The 19,651-nt window shown below is 40.8% G+C and overlaps 1 protein-coding gene across 2 annotated transcripts; it reads left to right on the top strand.

The window, feature by feature from the left end:
* The first annotated feature begins 6,505 nt into the window (after positions 1-6,505).
* On the top strand, positions 6,506-19,302 carry LOC110526742 (membrane progestin receptor gamma-B-like). 2 transcript variants are annotated; one of them, XM_036964136.1, is made up of 9 exons: positions 6,506-6,659; positions 7,449-7,718; positions 8,083-8,210; positions 10,628-10,833; positions 12,203-12,329; positions 14,311-14,355; positions 16,356-16,452; positions 17,127-17,271; positions 17,608-19,302. In XM_036964136.1, the coding sequence occupies exons 2-9, from the start codon at positions 7,665-7,667 to the stop codon at positions 17,886-17,888; spliced, it is 1,083 nt and encodes a 360-aa protein (XP_036820031.1). In that variant the 5' UTR covers positions 6,506-6,659; positions 7,449-7,664; the 3' UTR covers positions 17,889-19,302. The 2 variants fall into 2 exon arrangements, with proteins under 2 accessions (XP_036820031.1, XP_036820032.1); XM_036964137.1 differs by lacking the exon at positions 14,311-14,355 and having other exon boundaries at positions 6,508-6,659.
* Positions 19,303-19,651: the final 349 nt, after the last annotated feature.

Here is a 19,651-nt window from a genome sequence, read left to right on the forward strand (position 1 = left end):
ACACAGGGAGAGTCCACCATGAACCCTGTGCACGTCAACACAGGAAGAGTCCACCATGAACCCTGTGCATGTCAACACAGGAAGAGTCCACCATGAACCCTGTGCATGTCAACACAGGAAGAGTCCACCATGAACCCTGTGCATGTCAACACAGGAAGAGTCCACCATGAACCTCCTGCGCACGCATTTCTATCCGAAATGTTCAGTGAGCTAAGGGCCACCACCTGAACTTTGACCCCGAGAGGTTTGGAGAGTGTGTGACGTTTAGAACGGATGCATACTCAAACCACAATGACATCATCACTGTGAAAGTCTGTGTCATTTTATCAACCTCTTTTGGAGAATTGGGTGGGAAAACTTGCACATCAAATTGACATCTGGCCAATGAGTGATCTTCTCTTTTGAATGTAGGCTACCAACGTGGTCTCGGAGCGTTTCATATTATTCTGTACGTCAATCCGAGACAATCCGAGACATGGTTGTATTATTTAGTGGAAGTCTATCACCTATTTTGAATATGTTACGAATTGCAATTTGTAGAATATGTTACGAATTGCCATTTGTTGTGGCTAAAGCTAACCCATCCACCCAGAACAACCACCCTCCTTTCGTTTTTACCTCAAGTAACCTGTCTTATGTAACCATACCAAACGTAACATATCAAACTCATTTGAGTGTTCCAGATTGTTATTTACTATGTTACGTCTACTCTGAGACCAGTCTGAGGCTACTCACGTGTGTAAAGTGTATTTACTATGTTACGTCTACTCTGAGACCAGTCTGAGGCTACTCACGTGTGTAAAGTGTATTTACTATGTTACGTCTACTCTGAGACCAGTCTGAGGCTACTCACGTGTGTAAAGTGTAGGCCTGTAAACATAAACGTTTAATAAGCTCTATTTTCCCTGTTTTAGTTTGTGTGTCAGCTAGGTCTAATGATACAGTGTGCATACTAATTTACCTGTTGTGACAAAGTGTGTCCGACTCTTAATCAGTGAAATTCGGGATACAATTGGCTGAATGGCGGAGCTGTCCTTCAGCACCACAACGTTTTCCCTGAACACCTCTATCTCAATATGCAATAATAGGCTACTTGCAGTTCAGCACCACACAAACTCACACTGAGGATGCACACCATGATAATAACATAACTAATTGAGGATGATCATATGTAATGTGTAGGCCTATGTGAAAGGAACAATTTAAATAGATCTTCTGTTTTGTTCTTTCATACAATGTCCTTATCGAAGGTGTTAAATTGGATTGCAACACTATCAATCCATTGAGATTTGTAAAAAAAAATAGTAAAGCTAACCAAATTGGATCGTTTCCCCCCCTCTCCAAAATCCAAACTTTTACCTTTCCAGGCAATTTGAGACTTCCAAATGAATGTGTATGCATTCCTAGCATGATTTGATATCACTGTCATTACATCACTACATTAACTAGGCTACATTAAACTAGGCTACATTAAACTAGACTACATTAAACTAGGCTACATTAAACTAGGCTACATTAAACTAGACTACATTAAACTAGGCTACATTAAACTAGGCTACATTAAACTAGGCTACATTAAACTAGACTACATTAAACTAGGCTACATTAAACTAGGCTACATTAAACTAGGCTACATTAAACTAGGCTACATTAAACTAGACTACATTAAACTAGACTACATTAAACTAGGCTACATTAAACTAGGCTACATTAAACTAGACTACATTAAACTAGGCTACATTAAACTAGGCTACATTAAACTAGGCTACATTAAACTAGACTACATTAACTAGACTACATTAACTAGACTACATTAAACTAGGCTACATTAAACTAGGCTACATTAAACTAGGCTACATTAAACTAGACTACATTAAACTAGGCTACATTAAACTAGACTACATTAAACTAGGCTACATTAAACTAGACTACATTAAACTAGGCTACATTAAACTAGGCTACATTAAACTAGACTACATTAAACTAGGCTACATTAAACTAGACTACATTAAACTAGACTACATTAAACTAGGCTACATTAAACTAGGCTACATTAAACTAGACTACATTAAACTAGACTACATTAAACTAGGCTACATTAAACTAGGCTACATTAAACTAGGCTACATTAAACTAGGCTACATTAAACTAGGCTACATTAAACTAGGCTACATTAAACTAGACTACATTAAACTAGGCTACATTAAACTAGGCTACATTAAACTAGGCTACATTAAACTAGACTACATTAAACTAGACTACATTAAACTAGGCTACATTAAACTAGACTTCATTAAACTAGGCTACATTAAACTAGGCTACATTAAACTAGGCTACATTAAACTAGACTACATTAAACTAGGCTACATTAAACTAGGCTACATTAAACTAGGCTACATTAAACTAGGCTACATTAAACTAGACTACATTAAACTAGGCTACATTAAACTAGACTACATTAAACTAGGCTACATTAAACTAGACTACATTAAACTAGGCTACATTAAACTACCTAATGGTTCATGTTTACTTGCCGTCACCTGGTTACAAGTCCCAGTGAAGATGTTTTATCCAATCCCAGATGGCAGATACTCCACACTACCAGGTAACAACAACACACTGATGTCTTGGGAGGAAATACAGTGTTTTGATAAAGAATACCTCAGGGGCTAAATCTGTATAGCTCTCACAAGAGATTCTTCTGTTTGAACCTCGTTTGTCTTTGTGTTCAGGCCTAATGGGCTTCCCGTTTTGTTTTAAAAGTCATTCATAGGAATGACTCACCAAGTCGTCACAAATAGCATATTGAATCAATCACCAAGTCGTCACAAATAGCATATTGATTCAATCACCAAGTCGTCACAAATAGCATATTGAATCAATCACCAAGTCATCACAAATAGCATATTGAATCAATCACCAAGTCGTCACAAATAGCATATTGAATCAATCATCAAGTCGTCACAAATAGCATATTGAATCAATCACCAAGTCATCACAAATAGCATATTGAATCAATCACCAAGTCGTCACAAATAGCATATTGAATCAATCACCAAGTCGTCACAAATAGCATATTGAATCAATCACCAAGTCATCACAAATAGCATATTGAATCAATCACCAAGTCGTCACAAATAGCATATTGAATCAATCACCAAGTCATCACAAATAGCATATTGAATCAATCACCAAGTCATCACAAATAGCATATTGAATCAATCATCAAGTCGTCACAAATAGCATTTTGAATCAATCACCAAGTCGTCACAAATAGCATATTGAATCAATCACCAAGTCATCACAAATAGCATATTGAATCAATCACCAAGTCGTCACAAATAGCATATTGAATCAATCATCAAGTCGTCACAAATAGCATATTGAATCAATCACCAAGTCGTCACAAATAGCATATTGAATCAATCACCAAGTCGTCACAAATAGCATATTGAATCAATCACCAAGTCGTCACAAATAGCATATTGAATCAATCACCAAGTCGTCACAAATAGCATATTGAATCAATCACCAAGTCGTCACAAATAGCATATTGAATCAATCACCAAGTCGTCACAAATAGCATATTGAATCAATCACCAAGTCGTCACAAATAGCATATTGAATCAATCACCAAGTCGTCACAAATAGCATATTGAATCAATCACCAAGTCGTCACAAATAGCATATTGAATCAATCACCAAGTCGTCACAAATAGCATATTGAATCAATCACCAAGTCGTCACAAATATCATATTGAATCAATCACCAAGTCATCACAAATAGCATATTGAATCAATCACCAAGTCGTCACAAATAGCATACTGAATCAATCACCAAGTCATCACAAATAGCATATTGAATCAATCACCAAGTCGTCACAAATAGCATATTGAATCAATCACCAAGTCGTCACAAATAGCATATTGAATCAATCACCAAGTCATCACAAATAGCATATTGAATCAATCACCAAGTCGTCACAAATAGCATATTGAATCAATCACCAAGTCATCACAAATAGCATATTGAATCAATCACCAAGTCGTCACAAATAGCATATTGAATCAATCACCAAGTCGTCACAAATAGCATATTGAATCAATCACCAAGTCGTCACAAATAGCATATTGAATCAATCACCAAGTCGTCACAAATAGCATATTGAATCAATCACCAAGTCGTCACAAATAGCATATTGAATCAATCACCAAGTCGTCACAAATAGCATATTGAATCAATCACCAAGTCGTCACAAATAGCATATTGAATCAATCACCAAGTCGTCACAAATAGCATATTGAATCAATCACCAAGTCGTCACAAATAGCATATTGAATCAATCACCAAGTCGTCACAAATAGCATATTGAATCAATCACCAAGTCGTCACAAATAGCATATTGAATCAATCACCAAGTCGTCACAAATAGCATATTGAATCAATCACCAAGTCGTCACAAATAGCATATTGAATCAATCACCAAGTCGTCACAAATAGCATATTGAATCAATCACCAAGTCATCACAAATAGCATATTGAATCAATCACCAAGTCGTCACAAATAGCATATTGAATCAATCACCAAGTCATCACAAATAGCATATTGAATCAATCACCAAGTCGTCACAAATAGCATATTGAATCAATCACCAAGTCATCACAAATAGCATATTGAATGCAATGCATTTATTTGACATTTAATTGAAAGATGTACAAATATGTGTGATGATTCATGGTGTGTTGTAGTCCTCCTGTAGAATACATTATTGGTCCTTTACTTTGTTCTTTCCCTCTTTGTCTAGGGACATGTCACTTAGGTTAACCTGCCGGGTCTAAGGACATGTCACTTAGGTTAACCTGCCGGGTCTAGGGACCTGTCACTTAGGTTAACCTGCCGGGTCTAAGGACATGTCACTTAGGTTAACCTGCCGGGTCTAGGGACCTGTCACTTAGGTTAACCTGCCAGGTCTAAGGACATGTCACTTAGGTTAACCTGCCAGGTCTAAGGACATGCCATTTAGGTGAACCTGCCGGGTCTGGGGACATGTCACTTAGGTGAACCTGCCAGGTCTAGGGGACATGTCACTTAGGTTAACCTGCCAGTTCTAAGGACATGTCACTTAGGTGAACCTGCCAGGTTTAGGGACATGTCACTCTGGTTGGTTAACCTGCCAGGTCTAGGGACATGTCACTCTGGTTGGTTAACCTGCCGGGTCTGGGGAGATGTCTTGATAGACCTGAAAATAGCTTTGCAGCAACTCTCCCCATCTAACCTGACAGAGCTTGAGCGAATCTGCAGAGAAGAATGGGATAAACTCCCCAAATGCAGCTGTGCCAAGCTTGAGCATCATACCCAAGAGGGCGTGAGGCTGTAATCTATTATTATGAGCCATCCTCCCATCCGCAGCCTCCACTGCACTGACCCTCACTTAACCTGACCCTACTCATAACCCTATCAAATTGTTGAGTATCTTCAGATAAAATGTGACATTAATTTGTAATGGTACTGCAGGTAAAAGATCAGGCTCTTCTGTGATCTGTAGGACCATCATGTCTGTGCTGATATAGGCCTAGCCATGTAGTTGTTACTCAGTTTACACGCTTGGTTAATTTTTACACGTTCTAGTTACTGAGATTTGAGATTAACTGTCCTCAAGTGAACCAAACCTTAGATCTACAGTAGTTAGCAATGTCCAGTCAAAGCAATACAACATCATGTGTAACTCTATTCCAACAAACAAAGCAACAAAATAAAATAAAGACAACATTTATTTACACATGACAGAAAATTACTAATAAAAGGCCACACTTAATGTTCAGACACTGTTTCCACTTACTACGTCTGTAGCAAAAGTGAAATATGTTTTCTTTCTTTGTGTTCAGATTTTGAACAACATAACACGGAAGAATGTTGATTTAAGCTTTCAGTCATCTCTGGGTGTGACACTCGTTCTGTGGGCAGATGACATGCGTACATGCCTCTTTCTAACATGGAAGGAATGAGTGAAAGATATGTTTCTTTCTGCCACTTACACCCTTCATTCATTGCCAGCCTGTATCTGGTGTGACTGAAACTCAGTTTGCATATTTGGCAGAGTTCAATATAGCCTGGTCCCAGATTTGTTTGTGCTGTTACCCAATGACCATACAGATCTTAATTTGATCTTTTTGTTGCTGAGAATTTTCCTGCTGAGCAGGAAATGCAAACTTGAAGTGTATTTAAGGTTTTAAAAGTATTCTAAAGTTTATAATTTCCACTTTAAAATGTCACTTGATTTGCTCTAATGAAAAACATATCAACCCCGACAAAAATATCCATTAATTATAATCCACATAATAATTCACACTTCCTGTTGCTACAGGACTATTTTCCTCCTGTAGCAAACTGGCTCATATTAAGATCCTACATGTGTAGGAGTTGGAAAGACAGCACAAACAGATCTGGGACCAGGCTAAATTCACTGCTAATCTCCAGACATCTTCACTTAGGTGTCTCTTAATGGGAAATGGCCACTCATTCTAAAGTGATTCTTAAGACAATGAATGTCAGTAACAGCTGGTTCCTTGGAGACTGAGGTAGTGCTTGTTTTTGTCACTGTTACCTTGTCGTTGAACCAAGATTCCTCACTGCGAAACCATTTTTATAAATGTCCAGGTAAAAAAATATACAATTTCATTACAATGAATAGCTTAAATAATACCTGTTTTTATTTTGTATTTCTTCCCCATGACTTGCATACACTCTTGTAAAGTATCAGAACAGGTACAACCATGCATACAGACAATCGGACAAACAAAAACGAGTTGTCTTATTTCGAGTTGTCTTGTGTCTTATTTCTTATTGATTTGCTCTTATTGACATGAATCTGATGTGGTACTGCCAGATATTGTGGATATCATTTGGTCTGCCTTTGATGTTACAGTAGGACCTAAATCTTGTCCTCAAGGGTGAAGCTAGATATTTCATTTAGCCACTGTGTTCAAGTAGGAGGATTGTAGATTTACAGAATAATGTTATGCATTTCTTTGCTGCATCCATAGACGGAATATATATTTTTCTGATACTTATTCCATGGATCTAGTTCACGAGTACCAAGCAGACACAAGCAAGGCGAGGCAGGCGTTGAAATCTCTAAACATCCCTGTGAAAGCTGCTAAACTCGCTGTACTGCTGTGCTCTTTCCCCTTTGTGATTGTTAGGCTACCGTAATCAGTCATTAACGTATTGTTTTTACTGCAGAGAACAATAGGCCAACTGCTCTCAAAGACAAACTCTGTAACTCATAAACCATTATTATTTTTTTTAAATATGAACACTTTTGGTAAGACTTCTGTTGCCCTTTTCAAAAGTGTTCTTCCTTGGCAGCTTTTTCAAAGAATGTGAATATTTTTGTGTGTCTGTGTGTGAACATGAACTCAGCTGCTCAACACCCTTTTGTCTTAGGGTGAAACTAGATGGGGTGTGCAGAGCCTGACGAGAGGGAGGGAGAGAGAGAGGAGGAGTGGAACAGGTGTAGTGAATGTTCTGGATGGGTGGGGAGTGGGAGGGAGGAACCGACAGAACAACATAGCAACAACCTTATAAAGGGAAAGATGCTCCCTCTCTCTGGCTTCAGTTCATACAGCAAGTGAAGTCAACACCACTGTCCTCACAGACAACATGCTCAGCCTTATTAAACTGCCCAGAGTCTTCACCATCCACCAAGTCCCAAAAGTAAGTTACTTTACTTCACTACGTTTTAGAATGACAAATCCTACAATATCATTTTCAGAGTCGAGGTTATATTTTATATTTAAGTCCAGTTAATTCAGAAGTTGAACATGTGGACATGGAATTTGAGTGGAACACTATTCTGAAGCTTGTGTTTATTCTTGACACTTAGAATATCAAGTATGTATCATTGTGACTCCCCTCAAGAATGTATAGTCCTACTTTCACTGGGAAATATGTCAACATCATAACCATTGAGTTTATAGTAAACAGGTTCCTCTCCATATGTATCTAGATATAGCCTACTACTGTGTGGTGAATGAGTGTTGGCCAACTGTGCAGTAACCCTGGGTTTTGTTTTGTTTAGGTGTTCCATGAGGACAGCATCATCTCAGGCTACCGACACCCTCGCAGCTCAGCCACTGACTGCATCCTCAGCCTCTTCCAGCTGACCAATGAAACGCTCAATATCTGGACACACTTCCTGCCCACATGGTATAGCCGAGCGACACCTGTTACACTTAGGGGGTTCCTTGTGAACGCCACATATAGGGGCACATGTTTTGGTCACACTTTATTTGGATCGTCCCACACAAGATGCTCTGTAGATGGTCATACTATCAACAAACTATCTGTTTAGCAATTGCTTGCTAAATTTAACTTAGGGTTAGGTTTATTATCATGGTTAGGGTTAGTGGATAGTTATTTCAATCAAACGTATTTATAAAGCCCTTCTTACATCAGCTGATGTCACAAAGTGCTGTACAGAAACACTGCCATTTGTTTCCAGTTATTGAACATCTACAAACCATCTCCTTGGGACTATCTAAATACAGTGTTACCCAGCACTAACACACCTAATTCAGGGTTGAAGGGTTATTAGTTCATTAGTGGAATCAGATGTATACGTGCTGGGTAAGAATATAAAATGTCCTGTCACAGCAGTGGTATGTGTCCTTAAGACAGAGTTGTACTAAATTCAAAACCTTAACATCCTTCATAGATTAAAACAAATTGAGCTCTTTTCCTTAGATTCTTTATTCAAAAAGTCTTCATCCCCAAAAAACAATGATCCGTATAGTTAAATGTGTGTCAGGTAATCCTGTGAATTTGAGTTAATAGGAGATGGGGGGACTTCTCAAACTATTTAATAACCCGTATGACATATCTTTGAGGATCATTGTAGTATTCAATGCAGACCCCCACCCCCCCCCCCCCCCCACACACCCCCACAAATTGGTTTTATTATTTGCTTCTGTTGTAGCAGATTATGATTTTGGACATTATATAGAAAAGGCAGTTAGGATTTTGCTCCGTAATATGGCTCCATGTTTTTATATTCGTCACACTGAACATGTAGTGTATGGCTGGGGGTGAGGCCATACACTAGTACCTCCTTGCCTGTCACTGAACATGTAGTGTATGGCTGGGGGTGAGGCCATACACTAGTACCTCCTTGCCTGTCACTGAACATGTAGTGTATGGCTGGGGGTGAGGCCATACACTAGTACCTCCTTGCCTGTCACTGAACATGTAGTGCATGGCTGGGGGTGAGGCCATACACTAGTACCTCCTTGCCTGTCACTGAACAACATAGAAGTAAAAAATGGTCACATTCTCTGTCTCTTTCCAAGGAGCTACATTCTGACTCGTCTCTTTAAATGAGGTAGATGCCACAGAGCAGAATAATCCATGGCAGTCCTCTGCTTCTTAAGGATGTGTAAAGAGCAGGTGTAGTCATTAAACATGATGGTTAACTGGAACCTCAGGGGACCGTCTCGTGTCAGTGATACTGGAGGCTTGACTGAGACGAGAGTAAACAGTTGGACTTTTCTCTCATGTTTAGTGTTATGTTCATTGTTCGTATCCAAATGATAAAGATAACGTCTTTTAATGACAGAAAAGAAGCAACTGCATATTGAAACATGCTCTCTCACTCTCAATTCCCTGGAACAATGTTGCCCTGGATTTGGACTAAACCAGAAAACATGATTAACAGGTTTTATTGAATAGCAGCTGAGTAGCAGCTGAATTCCACAGGCTTGAGGCCTTGCACAGGAAATAGTAGTTGATTAGCAGTGTAGCATGGTGTATGTGACTGTCTACCTGATGACAGTCATTAAGACACTTGCCTCTGCACTGCAAGGATCAAGGACTCCCTTTTCTATTTCTCTCTCCCTCTCTCTCTGTCTCCCTCTTCTCTCTCCTCTCACAGCTCTCAAATGAGTTGCCACAATTAGTGAACAGCTCAGTGTAGCGATGGGGAAAACCACAAATAAGGTTAATTTGTTAATGAGGTGTGCAGAGACATGGAAACACAGCCCGCTGCCTCTGTAACTACTGTGTACAGGCCAGGGAAAACCTTGTGGTAGATACAGTAACTCACTGTGGTTGACTGAACTGGAGAATACAGTCATCTTACAAAATACTAAGCTGGTTAAAGGGGATTTTTTTGTCTTTTTTTAATGCTATCACTGTGATGTTTAGGCAAACAATCCAAAATAGTGATTTCATTTTGAAGAATCATAATTAACTTGCATTCTGATTTGAATGCTGAAACAAGTACCACAAAATTGGTAAAGGATTGCTCCCCCGATAAACAATTGGTCCTGAAGGAGTGTGTCCTCCAGGGCCAAACTAACCCTCTGTGTGTCCTGACAGGTACTTCTTATGGAAGCTGCTGACGGTGGTCCTGACGTGGGACGTGTCCTCCAGGGCCAAACTAACCCTCTGTGTGTCCTGACAGGTACTTCTTATGGAAGCTGCTGACGGTGGTCCTGAAGGAACGCGTCCTCCAGGGCCAAACTAACCCTCTGTGTGTCCTGACAGGTACTTTTTATGGAAGCTGCTGACGGTGGTCCTGAAGGAACGCATCCTCCAGGGCCAAACTAACCCTCTGTGTGTCCTGACAGGTACTTCTCATGGAAGCTGCTGACGGTGGTCCTGACGCGAGACGTGTGGAGCGACTCGTTCACATGGCCCCTCCTGGTGTTCCTGATGTCGTGCTGTGTGTACCCGCTGGCCTCTAGCTGTGCCCACACCTTCAGCACCATGTCAACACGCGCACGACACATCTGCTTCTTCTTCGACTACGGAGCTCTGAGTCTCTACAGCCTGGGTGAGTAGACATGTCATAGAAATGGAATTTGCTTCAAAAGAACATTGTTGCCACTAGCGACATGACTACTATGTTATGCAGGTGTATTCCTAGAGGGAACGGCATTGTATGGATTCTATCTAGTCAATGTATAAAGGGTTGGATTGGTATAAAGTTTTGAACCTGCAGGTCTTTTAACTGAGAGTCCTTGTATGATACCCCGATGGAGTTAGAATGGGTAGGAAGCACAGGAGGTTGGTGGCACCTTTATAGGGGAGGATGGGCTTGTGGTAATGGCTGGAGCGGAATCCGTGGAATGGTAAACATGGTTTGATGCCATTCCATTTGCTCCATTCCAGCCATTATTATGAGCTGTCCTCCCCTCAGCAGCCTCCACTGGTAGGAAGGGAATGTAGTCCCATTCAAATGGATGTTCTGTGGTGGGTACACTGGCCAGTCATACTTTTAATGTACAATTTGGAGTGTTGGATTAATCACATTAAACATCTATGCCTGTTTCATTTAATCTAATTCTGTGGTTTCCCCCAATCCCAAATCAACCTAGTCGCGTGTTAATGCCTCCTTACAGATCTGATGGAAGTGCATGTGTGGAAGATAAATGGCACTGCCTGGCCTACCACAGGCTCTATGGCCATATTTGACCCACCCATTCAATCCTTTTGGATTTAGGAGGGGCTTACAAAAGGTGTCTAGGGGTGGCAGTAGGGGATGATGTGGAAAAACTACTGCATAACATAGTAGTCATGTTCAATCCTTTTGGATTTAGGAGGGGCTTACAAAAGGTGTCTAGGGGTGGCAGTAGGGGATGATGTGGAAAAACGCATAATGGTTTGCATTTATATAGCTCTGCACCCAGTTTTAAAAATCCCTTTGTGTGTAGCAGGTCTTGAACAGGACATCATGTACAGTCAGGGTAACTATACCCTCAAACTAACTCATGTGTAGCACCAACCTGCCATACAAAGGGCGTTATTAGTTATGGAAATGCATCCAGGAATGTGCTTAAGCACATGTACCATGGATACTGAGACCTGGACCGGCCAGTCCTCAGATTGGAACCTACACTTCTTCCAGCATCTGCATGCTGAAGGGTGACAGTGTGTGTTTTGTATACACACGTATGAATGCCTTTCCCACATGAGTTCCCACATGTAGGATCATAATTTGAGCCAGTTTGCAACAGCAGGAAAGATCTCCTGGAACAGGGTGATCAAATTAAGATCCTCCATCTGTATGTGTGTATATTATACACATCAATATAGTCTATGGTATATACACACAGTTTGCAGTACCTGTGTATGCACACACATGTTTATGTATTTGTGTCTATTCCTGCACGTATGGTTATGCATATTTCATTCCCCTCCAGGCTCTGCCATAACATATTCTGCCTACGTGATTCCTGATAAGTGGGTGAACAGTTCGTTCCACCAGTACTATATCCCCATCGCTGTGGTAAACACTGTCATCTGTACCGCCTTAGCCTGCTACTCCAGGTAAGAGAGCTTTCTACTGGAAGGCCACTGTTGTTTTGCAGATTAGTGTTTTTTCTTGTCCTGGAGGCAGCTCTGCAGAGTGGTCACTAGTTGGCACAGCCACAAAGTCATCAAATCTGATTTTAAACCTTAACCCCAACCTTAACCACACTGCTAACCCTAACCTTAACCCCAACCTTAACCACACTGCTAAACCTAACCTTAACCCCAACCTTAACCAAACTGCTAAACCTAACCTTAACCCCAACCTTAACCACACTGCTAAACCTAACCTTAACCCCAACCTTAACCACACTGCTAAACCTAACCTTAACCCCAACCTTAACCACACTGCTAAACCTAACCTTAACCCCAACCTTAACCACACTGCTAACCCTAACCTTAACCCCAACCTTAACCACACTGCTAAACCTAACCTTAACCCCAACCTTAACCACACTGCTAACCCTAACCTTAACCCCAACCTTAACCACACTGCTAACCCTAACCTTAACCCCAACCTTAACCACACTGCTAACCCTAACCTTAACCCCAACCTTAACCACACTGCTAACCCTAACCTTAACCCCAACCTTAACCACACTGCTAAACCTAACCTTAACCCCAACCTTAACCACACTGCTAACCCTAACCTTAACCCCAACCTTAACCACACTGCTAAACCTAACCTTAACCCGAACCTTAACCACACTGCTAACCCTAACCTTAACCCCAACCTTAACCACACTGCTAAACCTAACCTTAACCCCAACCTTGACCACACTGCTAACCCTAACCTTAACCCCAACCTTAACCACACTGCTAACCCTAACCTTAACCCCAACCTTAACCACAATGCTAAACCTAACCTTAACCCCAACCTTAACCACACTGCTAACCCTAACCTTAACCACACTGCTAAACCTAACCTTAACCACACTGCTAACCCTAACCTTAACCCCAACCTTAACCACACTGCTAAACCTAACCTTAACCCCAACCTTAACCACACTGCTAAACCTAACCTTAACCCCAACCTTAACCACACTGCTAAATCTAACCTTAACCCCAACCTTAACCACGCTGCTAACCCTAACCTTAACCACACTGCTAAACCTAACCTTAACCCCAACCTTAACCACACTGCTAACCCTAACCTTAACCCCAACCTTAACCACACTGCTAACCCTAACCTTAACCCCAACCTTAACCACACTGCTAACCCTAAGCTTAACCCCAACCTCAACCACACTGCTAAACCTAACCTTAACCCCAACCTTAACCACACTGCTAAACCTAACCTTAATCCCAACCTTAACCACACTGCTAACCCTAACCTTAAATGAAAAACAAAAAGCAAATGTTTGTTTTCCTGAATGTTTACAATATAGCCAGCTGGCCTATCGAAGGGGGAAACGCTCAGTTCTGCCTCCAGGACAAGACTCGTGACAATAAATGTCATCCTGCCTGTTGTTTAGCAACCACTCAATCGCAGGCATCTCATAGTGCTAATGAGGATATTGTATAATTAGCTCTGGGTTTTAAAGGAATGTGATTGTACAACTTGACCCCTAGCTTTGGATGTTGTGAATTAATAAGATTACAAAATGACAATATTCCTCCAACCAGAAACAATCACATTTAGTCTAAATCCTACTGTGTGGACACATATTTGACATAAAACATTTTAACGTACATTTCATGTAGATTTGATACACACACTGCTGTTATGAATTAATTTGGGGGATTGAAACTGCTCCTTTCAGTTCCTTTCTGTCAAAATATCATGCATGATAGGAGGCAAATTGGACCTGTCTTTTACCTCAGCTTAGCTTCACTGTGTAGCAGCTATTGTGACTTCGCTTGTCATCGTACACTAAGCCTACACATTGTTGTTAAAACGCACACTGACTGGTTTGGCTACCTTTCTTCATAATTATTACTGAGTATTCTCTGCTTGATGGCAGTCTCACAATGCTTCTCCCTCCTCTTTTCTGCTAAGGCTTGGTTTACCATATATCCAATATAACCATGACATCATAAAAAGGTAAACATCATGTCGTCTCCGTTAGCAAAAAGAAAACGCATGACTATCTGTCAACTGCTGTGCTACTGCTAACCTAACTCCCTGTGCTACTGCTAACCTAACTCAGTGTGCTACTGCTAACCTAACTCCCTGTGCTACTGCTAACCTAACTCCCTGTGCTACTGCTAACCTAACTCAGTGTGCTACTGCTAACCTAACTCAGTGTGCTACTGCTAACCTAACTCAGTGTGCTACTGCTAACCTAACTCAGTGTGCTACTGCTAACCTAACTCAGTGTGCTACTGCTAACCTAACTCAGTGTGCTACTGCTAACCTAACTCAGTGTGCTACTGTTAACCTAACTCACTGTGCTACTGCTAACCTAACTCCCTGTGCTACTGCTAACCTAACTCCCTGTGCTACTGCTAACCTAACTCCCTGTGCTACTGCTAACCTAACTCCCTGTGCTACTGCTAACCTAACTCCCTGTGCTACTGCTAACCTAACTCCCTGTGCTACTGCTAACCTAACTCACTGTGCTACTGCTAACCTAACTCAGTGTGCTACTGCTAACCTAACTCAGTGTGCTACTGCTAACCTAACTCCATGTGCTACTGCTAACCTAACTCCCTGTGCTACTGCTAACCTAACTCCCTGTGCTACTGCTAACCCAACTCCCTGTGCTACTGCTAACCTAACTCACTGTCTATAACAGGAGGTTGGTGGCACCTTAATTGGGGAGGATGGGCTCATGTTAGTGGCTGGAGCAGAATGGGTGGAATGGTATCAAATACATCAAACGCATGATTTCCATTTTCACATATGTAGACACTGGTTTGGTGCTGGAGGTAATGAATATGAGGTTGAAAAGTGGCGGAGTTGCCCTTGAAATATTAGTGGCACTATGCACCTCCCTTTTCAATTATGTGGGTGTGAGCTAACAAAAAAACATGTAGGCCTCGTCACTCCATAGATAGACTATCAAGTGTGGTTTTATTTGGAAGAGGTGGTAAGGAGAGGGAAGACATGTACAGTAGTTAGCAACAGATCGTGTGTTCTTTATGTGAAGAGGGAGTTGGCTTCATTTACACTGGAATGTGTTTCAAAGCTACAAAAACAGAATCCATTTTGCTAATCTGATCTGACAATGACTCAGCAGTTATGATTGTGTGAAAGGTAAGGAGAGCAAGTGAGTGAATTTAATTAAAGCCGTGCATTCGGAAAGCATTCAGACCCCTTGACTTTTCCCACATTTGTTACGTTACAGCCAGTTTTTGCTATTAGACTAGAAATTGAGCTCATGTGCATCCTGTTTCCATTGATCCTCCTTGAGATGTTTCTACAACTTGATTGAAGACCGCCTGTGGCAAATTCAATTGATTGGATAAGATGTGGAAAAGCACATGTCTATTTAAGGTCCCACAGTTGACAGTGCAGGTCAGAGCAAAAATCAAGCCATGAGGTTGAAGGAATTGTCCGTAGAGCTCCGAGACAGGATGGTGTTGAGGCACAGATCTGGGGAAGGGTACCAAATCATTTCTGCAGCATTGAATGGTTCCCAAGAACACAGTGGCCTCCATCATTCTTAAACGGAAGAAGTCCAGTGGTCTCAATACTCTCCAAATGCACTGTAAGTGATGTGTGACGGGAATATAAAACCAGGAAAATGTCCTGTGTAATATTTAAACAAGATGAGTTCATACTAGATACAAAAATGCACTGAAAAGGTGTCTATTTGGGAGCAAGTTCATAAAGGCTACAGTTTATTCCCAAATTCAATAACAGGAAATGGGTTTCTAATCATTTTAATAACCATGCAACAGTAATGCAATAATTTGATCCCTAGATGCTGTTAAGAGCATCTTGTATTCATCTATCCTTAATGCACAGAGATAGGGAACAAAGAGATGGCATACGTTGATTAATTAAAATCCATAATTATTTGCAGTGTATAACGAATGTGCATGGATTTGGCTCATTGTGATGGCTGATAAAACAACCATAACTTTTTTTTCCTTCAGATTCTCAGAGTGTAAGAGCCCAAAGTTTGGCAAATTTCTCCGCATTCTAGCTTTCGCATTACCCTACCTGTTCGACAACATTCCTCTCTTCTACAGGGTGAGTCATTACATTTCTCACCCCTCTGTGTGACAGACTTCTTCTGTGCCTGAGGAAAAGTTAAAGTATAGAACAGTGTTTGTCATATTGAAGTGTACTGTGTCAATGTTTTTTTGCCAGGTCATGTGACTAGGGATGGAAATGAGCTGAAGCTAGTTTCTCTGATTATTGTACGACTATATCTTTTGAAACCTAGCAAGCTCTGTACACTTTGTTGTCTGGTTAATGGTATAATGATGGTCAAGTCAGTGGAATGTAGGTGTACATTAAGTATTTATGAACAGTTCTGAAATTCTGTATGCACAGCTATTGGATCTTAATTTGACCAGTTTCTCACAGCAGTAAAATAATCCTGCAGCAACAGAAATGTTGATTATAATTCTAGATTATAATTCATGGACATTTTTGTATGGGTTGATACGTTTGAAGTTGGGGCAAATCAAGTCTGAAATTTTTAACTGTAAATTACCAATGTTTAAATATTTTTTTAAAGCTCAAATACACTACAAGTTGGTGTTTCCTGCTGTATAGGAAATGTCCTGCAACAACCGGGTGATCAAATTAATATCCTACAGCTGTACCATGCTATCTTGGTTCAACAGCCATGTGGAGTATGACTGTGATGAAGCCTGTCACGTGATGTGAGGCTAATACATTCTACTGTGTTTTGACAGCTCTTCTTGTGTGTGGGTGAGGGCTGCACTGACAACGATACCAACCCCCTCCACCACACCCACATCGCCCTGGCCTTCCTGACCGCATTCCTCTTCGTCACACACCTACCAGAGCGCCTGGCCCCCGGCAGCTTCGACTACATAGGTCAAAGTGCATGGTCTATCTGGAAAGGCTGCTTGTTTGATTCATTTCAGAATGATTTGTCACTGTATTGTGCAAGACTTGTGGTAATACAGTGGATACTGATCAACACTGGCTTGACATTAGTGGTATGACATATGTAGCATTAAAACAACATAGTATTCTTTATATCACTGCCTCTGGGTCTCACTGTGCCTTCCTGTTTCCCCCTTATGCTGTGGAGGCCAGTTCCTCTGTTGCTGGCCAGTTACAGTTCTCCTCGTTGAGTTCTGCTTCTTACCTCTCCTGTACCAATACTACTGTAGTTATTTAACCACAGTCCTTTTGCACCCTCTGCAGGTCACAGCCACCAACTGTTCCACGTGTTCGGCATAATCGGCACTCATTTCCAGATGGAGGCCATTGAGCAGGACATGGCGACGCGACGCCCGTGGCTCCTCACGTACTCTCTGCCCATCACCTTCACCAACACACTGGGGGCGGCACTGCTGAGTATAACCCTCAGCCTTGGCATCATCTTCCTCTTTAGTCTGCCTCTGCTCTGGTCAGCCACCCGGGGAGAACACACTGAGAAGAAGACACAGTCACATCCAATAGCCAAGGGCTGCCAGTACCACTAGCATTAGCCACATGCTAATGATAATGTATACGGGATGTAGGAACTGGATGGCTCAGTTGGTGGAGCATGGTGCCTGTAATGCCGGGATTGTGGATTTGATTCACAGGGCCACCCACACGTAAAATGTATACAAGCATGAATGTAAGTCACTTTGGATAAGAGCGTCTGCTAAATGGCATATATTTGTATTCTATTACTATGATTAAACTGGACACTGTGGTGGGGATGGGCTTGGGAGAAGAGGTGAACAACTGAAGTGAACCACTATGGCTTCTTGGTGTTGGATAGAGGTGAAGTCATGACATGATACAATGCTGAAGGAGCAATGAACTGTTCTTCACATTGTCAGCACGGATGAATAAATGGTAGCTGAACAAGAGCTCCATATATACTGCAATGAGGGACAGAGAGTTAGTGGTACCTCTGATAGTATTACACTGACTATAGGACTAGTACACAGTACTAGTCCTAACACAGTCCTTGCTTTTGTTCGCTGATTTACCAACGCTACTGAGGAGCAGGAAGAGACTGAAGCAGTTGGAAGTCAAGCTGTATATGAAGAATCAATCCACTGAGGAGCAGGAAGAGACTGAAGCAGTTGGAAGTCAAGCTGTATATGAAGAATCAATCCACTGAGGAGCAGGAAGAGACTGGAGCAGTTGGAAGTCAAGCTGTATATGAAGAATCAATCCACTGAGGAGCAGGAAGAGACTGGAGCAGTTGGAAGTCAAGCTGTATATGAAGAATCAATCCACTGAGGAGCAGGAAGAGACTGGAGCAGTTGGAAGTCAAGCTGTATATGAAGAATCAATCCACTGAGGAGCAGGAAGAGACTTGAGCAGTTGGAAGTCAAGCTGTATATTAAGAATCAATCCACTGAGGAGCAGGAAGAGACTGGAGCAGTTGGAAGTCAAACTGTATATGAAGAATCAATCCACTGAGGAGCAGGAAGAGACTGGAGCAGTTGGAAGTCAAGCTGTATATTAAGAATCAATCCACTGAATGTTACATGAAGATGCATTTTCAATATTCCTTCAATTTAGTTTTTCTTTTTAAACACTATTTTTATACTAAATATATTTGTCACTTGATCATTTTTATACACAAACAATGGATATGTACCACAAACACAACAACAATTTTAGGACCACAGTCTGTAGCCTAAGGGCTGTTAAGTAGAGGGGTTTGGTAGTATATTGTGAACTAAAATCAGCACTGAAGGATACAATAACTTATTAATGAAGTGTACAGTATGTATGATGGGCAGCTACTAAAGTGAAGGTGCCTTTTAGAGATACAAATGATACATGTCAGATCACTTTCCTGTAAACTGTTAAGTACAGTATTATTTAAAGCATCACCAAGACATTATAGTTCTCCGTTACACATTAAACGTTTTCTGTGGCTCCTGTAAATCTTGTCTCATTTTAGTTAATATTTTAGTTAATATATTTTGAAATGTTATTTATTGTGAATACTCATAAATAAAAGGTGTCTGTGTATTGCCTTGAAATAAACTAGGGAGCAAAAACATCCTGTGAATGCAACACATGAACTAGGCCTACAGAAAACTCCAAACACTGTTTTCTCATTGTAGTACATTTGAATAAGAGCTCACTTTGTTTTTCTTATTTCATTAATCACATGTAGGCTAGAGGATCACTTTGGATTTTATCATAGGCCCACAATATTCTTGAAAAAGACATTGTACACAATATTGTTTTTTATTGAATGATTATTGAAGATATGGTTAGTTTTATTCCC

This window comes from Oncorhynchus mykiss, chromosome 26, assembly GCF_013265735.2.
Source record: "Oncorhynchus mykiss isolate Arlee chromosome 26, USDA_OmykA_1.1, whole genome shotgun sequence".
Lineage (NCBI taxonomy): Eukaryota > Metazoa > Chordata > Actinopteri > Salmoniformes > Salmonidae > Oncorhynchus > Oncorhynchus mykiss.

Coding starts and splice junctions, on each gene's coding strand:
- LOC110526742 (XM_036964136.1), top strand. CDS start 7,665: ATGCTCAGCCTTATTAAACTGCCCAGAGTCTTCACCATCCACCAAGTC. Junction 14,356..16,355: donor AACCATGACATCATAAAAAG/GTAAACATCATG, acceptor TTTTTCCTTCAG/ATTCTCAGAGTGTAAGAGCC. Junction 16,453..17,126: donor ACATTCCTCTCTTCTACAGG/GTGAGTCATTAC, acceptor GTGTTTTGACAG/CTCTTCTTGTGTGTGGGTGA.